Raw genomic sequence first — 6,546 nt, 5'->3', positions numbered from 1 at the left:
AAATTTTGGTATTGCTTTAAATTTATGTGTATTTTTAAAAATTAATTTTTTTATATTTATTTAAATAAAAAGGCTAAACTAGTGGTTTACCATTAAATAAATAAAGTTTGAAGAAGCTCTTCCACCACATTGACCACTCATAAGTTGAGGCAAGTTTTTGTAGCTCAAATGGCAAACACCTCTTCCTTTTGCATATGGAGTCATGTCAACCTGTTCTGCTTTTTCTACCAAGTCACTTTCCTTTGTTGTTGTAGTTATTATATTTGCTAACTTTCTGAGATTATTCTATTTTATTAGAGATTATTTCCTCAGTTAAATCAACTAATTATAGAGATTATTTCAGTTAGAACACTCTAGTGATTCATTGATAATAATTCAGTTAAATACCAATGTTCTATTAGACATGCATTGTCCACATCATTCTTGTATATATGAACTTATATAAATATACTAAATTAATATATTAGTACATGCATGTTCAGATTCTTTAATCTAATTAACAAAGTCTATAATGTGTTAACTAACTAGAGAGATCCTATTAATATAGGTGCACTTAGATAGATGCCATAGCCTTATAGGTTTCTCATGATAAAATCTATGATATAAAGGGTTATATAAAATTGGGTAAATTATAATAACTTTTCCTAATGGTAGATGATTAGATTTTCAATTGCATATGAGGTCCATGTTTCAAGAATATCAAAGTGTGTATTATATATATATGGCTCTGGATACAGCAACCTTTATGCTATAAACCATGTCAAGTCCTTCTATCTTCACATTTTCTTTTTTCTGATTTTCTTTCTTTGACTTCTCTCCATCTGCTGATAAATTGGTGTCAAAGTGATGATGATGATGATGTGTGTACTTTGCTCTTTTTCATCACATGCATGCCAGAATATATTGTTGCTGCTGCACACTGATGAATGAGGATATTATGAAGATATATATATATAGGAAGTTTTTGAGTTGTTCACCATTTTCTATACACAATCCTTCTTCATTATTGTGTCACATATTTTTGTTAAAAGTTTTATTTATTTAGTTTGCAAGAATTGCCTTTTCTTTCTGGAAAGATGCTTTGTTGAGAGAGATATTATCTGCTTTAATTCTTTTGTTTCTAAAGAACATATCATAGTTGGTCAAAGCTTTATTAAAATATATGTATATATATCTAGATTAGTTAATTAGTCTTAGCTAGGTCCATATTAAATTTATGTAGTTAAAAGATCAGGCTTCTTTTGGATTAACTTTTTGATAAGGACTGCAGCAACAAGCATAAACCAAACTTTAAGGGGCAATAATGAAAAGGATTTTGAATTTTTGGTGCATTTGCCAATATAAAATTATGCTGATAACTATCCTTAAAATTGTGCACTGATGTTGATAGCAGCAGAAATTATGCAATGTATGTCATAAGCACAAACATCCGCTCTTAAACATAATCATAATACCTTTTTCTAATTCAAGAAAGATCATGTTTTTCTTTTTGTTTTTCAAATATAAGTATACCCTTTGACACATTAAAAGAACTAAAATTTTAACAAGAATATTTTAACTTTTTTGACATGTTAAAACACTAATGTATCTAAATCTATTTAACATTTAGTAGCATTGACTTTTAAATGCATAAAAAAGTTAAAGCTACAATTATTTATATAAAATTTAATTTTGATGTACTATTAGTGTAAAGTAATTTTACATGTGCATCTAATTACGCAATGACACACCAATAAAAATAACTACTTTTTACATTGACCGTGTGATTGATCATCTAAAAGAACGACGCTTTACACTGTCAGTGCATCAAAATTAAATTTTTATTTTAAAATAGATGAAATATATGGTTAAACCACCACTGTAATTTTGGACAAAAATTCTAGTTAAAATTTTCTAATTTTGTATGATTGGTCTGCATAAGAAACTCTACATAGAATGCTTGGAAGTACATGATTGCAGATTTTAAATTGAAGATGATATCTATAAATTAAGTGAAGACACCCCATGCAGCATCCTTAGAGAATGTCCTACACAACAACATATGCAGGTAGTAATCATTTTGTGTTGTGTCACAAACAAAAGAGAGAAAGCTGAAAAGCAAAATGGTACATGGTGGTCCAGTTTCAATGAAGAGAGAAGCAGACACAAAGTGAGGGACTGTGCCTCAAAATTGGGATCCACTTCCCACGCCTCAAATATTATTATTAACTATTTTATTATTATTACTTCTGCATGCTATCTTTTTTTTTTTAATTCCAAGACCTTAATAAAACTTTTTTTTAATTATTTTTTTTCAGCCTATAACTGTTTAAAAGAGACCCTTCATACATCAACTTTGATGCTATATTCCATTCACTTCTTCATCATTCTCTCTCACAAACTGGTTTGAATTTGGTGCTACTTCAAAGTCCAAACTTCAAAAAACAAAGGGACTTGAATTGCTTGTTCATATTTTTTTTCTAAGACTTAAAAAAACTAATAACAATGTCTGTAAGTAACTATTCTTTATTGTTTCTCTTTTGTGACACATATAAACACAGAATGGTTAGCATTTGTGACTGAGATTGTTGCATGGATCTGCAGAATATGGTAGAGGTGAGAGTTCCAAATCTTGATTGTGAAGGATGTGCTTCAAAATTGAAGAGAGCTCTCTACAAGCTCAAAGGTACATTATATTTTTTTTTTTTCAACCTACTTTTTTTGTTTATATCTATTATTTTTATATATATGTAGACATATATATATGTGCCAGAGGAACAGTTTTTATGTTAAGTTATTCTAAAAAAATCCCATGTGGAATGTTTGTGTTACAAGTTGGCAAGTGCACAAGTACAAGCAAGTATTAGAAAGCCAAGATTTTAGGCTTCTGCATATGCACTGAACTATTATCATCTGACACATACAATTCCCCCATTCCTTTTTGTCCATGCCATAAAGATTTAATAAACTTTTAACAAATTTATTTTATGTTGGTTGTAATATGCTGAAAAATTTAAATATGGTAATGTTATTAGTGTATATACTAAAAAAATGAGTCCGATGGTGTAAAACACTTGAATATGGAATCACAACTTTTTAAAAATATTTTAAAAAGTGTAATTCAAAAATTTAAATAAAGAATAACATATTGAAGAAAGTGCTTTACTAACAGACATATTTCTGTATAAATATTTTTTGTTCTAAAGATTTATCTGTTTATAACTGCATATTTTACTAGTGAAATTCGTCATTCTGTAATAAAACGGAAAGAGTACGCAAAGATAATAAAATTGTGAAAGAATAATGAAAGAAAAGAAAAGATGAAGAAATTTTATTGATGGTTGATTGATTGAAAATTGTAAACTATGAAGGTAAAACTAAGTATATATAGAGAGCATTGTCCTATGAAAGATAAAAGCAAATAAAAATAAGATAAAATAAAGACTAAAATTATAATTGAATTTGTGTATTCTGTTGGGCTGGATTTGTGGGTTGTGAGACGTCTTTATTGTTATCATGGGCAAAAATGGAAGAGTGGTTTAATATTCTATAAAACATTATTTTTGCCCCATGTAGAAAATAAAAAGTGATGTAATGGTTTAGTACATTTGTTTTTAGAGAAAAATCCAAAATAACTCTTAACAATTATCTCAAAAGACAACGAGGTCCTTGACAAAAAAAAATACCAATCTGGCCCCTGAGATTTACTTTTATGGGACTGATTAGCTTCTGTACCAAAAAAAAGTCAATGTTATTTTTTTGGCACAGAGACTAATCAGTACAAAAAAAAATCAGGAACCGAATTGGATGTTTTTTTCTTTTTTTTGGATCTCATTGTCCTTTCGAGATAATTGTGAGGGACCGTATATGGGTATTCACTCTTGTTTTTATAATGTTGAATTTTGAAATGTGGTACATTTGCACATAATAGGAGTAGATGAGGTAGAGGTGGAAATGGAGGCACAAAAGATAACAGTTAAAGGGTATGGCTTAGAAGAGAAGAAGGTTTTGAAGGCAATAAAACGTGCAGGGAAGGTAGCAGAACCATGGCCATTCCTAGCAGGCCATTCTCATTTTGCATCATTCTATAAGTACCCTACTTACATTGTTAACCATTACTACAATGATGCATACAAGAGTGAAGCTACAAATGGAGTTCATACTTTCTTCCATACACCTTCTGTTTATTCTGTTGCTGTGGCCTCTGATGAGGCCTTTGCTTCACTCTTCAGCGATGATAACCCTCATGCATGCTCCATTATGTAAGACATGTTCATATATCATATCATATGAGTCATGTTTTTCCACAATCATCAAGGTTTTTTTTGTCTGTTTTTAATTATTATTTGTTTATTTTTTTTTTCTAATTTTACTCAAGATTAGAGGTTATCGGTTCCTACAAACACACAACCATTCGGTTTGCTGCTTTTACAATAATCAAACCGAATCGAATCGAACCAACAACGGTTTGGTTCGATCGGTTTTTCGGTTTTAATTCCTAATGAGAAGAATATGAATCACAATAATTAGATGTTCAAAATAGTCAATAAACTGAAATAATAAGAGTAAAACATTGAAATGGTTAGGGGTTGAAAATTTTTGTTGTTAGGTTAAATGTTAAAATGGTTAAAATATTGAAATGTATGTATATCTTCCGTTCGGTTTGGTTCGATTCGATTTCTATCGAGCCAACCGAAAATCGAACCGAACCGATCGGTTTTGTAAAAAAAAAACAAAAAAAAAATTTCGGTTTTCAAATCAGTTGTTGTAATTTTCGATTCGATTTTGCGATAATTTTTAGTCCGGTTCGATAACTTACACCTCTACTCAAGATATTCGCAATTTGAATTTATAATTTTTTTAAAGTATCTTTTTAATATTTTTTTACTAACGCAATGATGTGTCATATCATATCAAACACATTTTAGATGATTGATATTATTAATTGAGTTTTTATATTTTAAATGAGGTCTACTCGAATAAAAATATCTTTATATAAAAATGATAATTAAGATGTCGAGAAATATTACGTTAAATATGTCAAATTATAGGTTTATATTAAAGGATAATTGCTTACAAAAATAGTATATAAGGGTTAATAAACAATTGATACCTCATTTAGTAAATTCAAATTTTCCCACCTAGTTATGTACTTATGTTCAATACTGATTACTGATACATCATATATTTCAATATTTCATAGATTACATTATTTCTCTTGAATCCCTGTCATACTGCCACTGACACAAAGTGACACATCATTATGTCAATTGAAATTCCATTATTGACCATGGCATTGGCAAATTGATAATAAAAAATCTTGGTATCTGACTCGGTTACTGGGGGGGCTGTACATTTTTTAACTGTTTTTTTTTTTTTTTTCACATTTGGAAACATAGGAAATGTTAAAGTTACAAGATGATTTATGAGAATTTAGAAATGTCCAATATAACTTTTGTTTCCTTTTTGTTGCTGAGACAAATTCCACCTACTTTGTTTGAGTGATGACTGCTATTCAAAGTTGAACATCACATGTGGGGAAAGCCACATGAATTTGAAGCAAAATAAGAAAGAACATCACATATGGGCCCTGCTTTCTTCTATGCAACTGTAGATTTTATCTTATTCTTATATCACCCCTTGTTGACCACCATTATAGTCAGATATCCATCATGCTCATACAGAAAATATTATTTCATTTTTCTCAATAAATTTGTTCAAGCGAGCTCATAATATTACAAAACCACTAAACTCTTTGACTAACTAATTTTTATATACTTAAAAATCAATATAATATATTTTTTGAAATATATAAATAAAAATTCTTTAATTACATAATTATTGATGTTCGATTTCAGTGGAATTTAAAGTAAATAATTTTTAAAGATGCTTCCATAAAGACGCTTAAAACGTCTTTTTGTAAAGATGCTTACGTTTTGCATTATTATTGGAAGTATTAATGAACCGGTTATTTTAAATTTTTTAACAAATTAGAATAAAACCGATTTTTTTTTAAAACAATAACAATAAACTCAATTTTTTTAGAGATTTAATTGTATTTTTAAATTTTTAGGAATTTAAATGTCCACAAAACAAAAAATCAGGGATATATTTATCTTTTTATCAAAAAGTTTAAATATATTCGGTTTAGATTGTGTAATTCGATCGGATCAAATCAGGTCTAATAATTATAATGAAAACAATTAGGTTTATTATTATTGTTATAATAAACTGATTTTGTTCTGGTTTATTAAAAAATAAATTATTAACTAATTTAATAAAAATGTCCAATAATAACATAACAAATATAAACATCTTTAAAAAAAAAGACATTTTTAGTGTCTTTATTAAAGTGATGATTGGTCTCCAAGAATTTCTGAAAACATTTTTCTTGCATTTCATTATGAAATTTATTATTACCACCAATGGGATTGCTAGTTACTGTTGTAGTATAGATGTAGGGTAGTAGAAGTGTCTTGTAGAAGTGTCTTTTACATAAATAATTCCATTTCGACTTTTTGAGTAAAGAGAATATTGATTTAGAAAAGGAGCAGCAGAAAAATTAAA

At 28.4% G+C, this 6,546-nt stretch overlaps 1 protein-coding gene across 1 annotated transcript; it reads left to right on the top strand.

Annotated features, from left to right (window-relative positions):
• Positions 2,023–4,397, top strand: LOC107642217 (heavy metal-associated isoprenylated plant protein 31). The gene is made up of 4 exons (XM_016345514.2): positions 2,023–2,149; positions 2,298–2,490; positions 2,584–2,665; positions 3,911–4,397. The coding sequence occupies exons 2-4, from the start codon at positions 2,485–2,487 to the stop codon at positions 4,243–4,245; spliced, it is 423 nt and encodes a 140-aa protein (XP_016201000.1). The 5' UTR covers positions 2,023–2,149; positions 2,298–2,484; the 3' UTR covers positions 4,246–4,397.

Source organism: Arachis ipaensis, chromosome B05 (genome assembly GCF_000816755.2).
Source record: "Arachis ipaensis cultivar K30076 chromosome B05, Araip1.1, whole genome shotgun sequence".
Classification (NCBI taxonomy): domain Eukaryota; kingdom Viridiplantae; phylum Streptophyta; class Magnoliopsida; order Fabales; family Fabaceae; genus Arachis; species Arachis ipaensis.
This window is presented reverse-complemented; position numbering and strand designations above follow the sequence as displayed.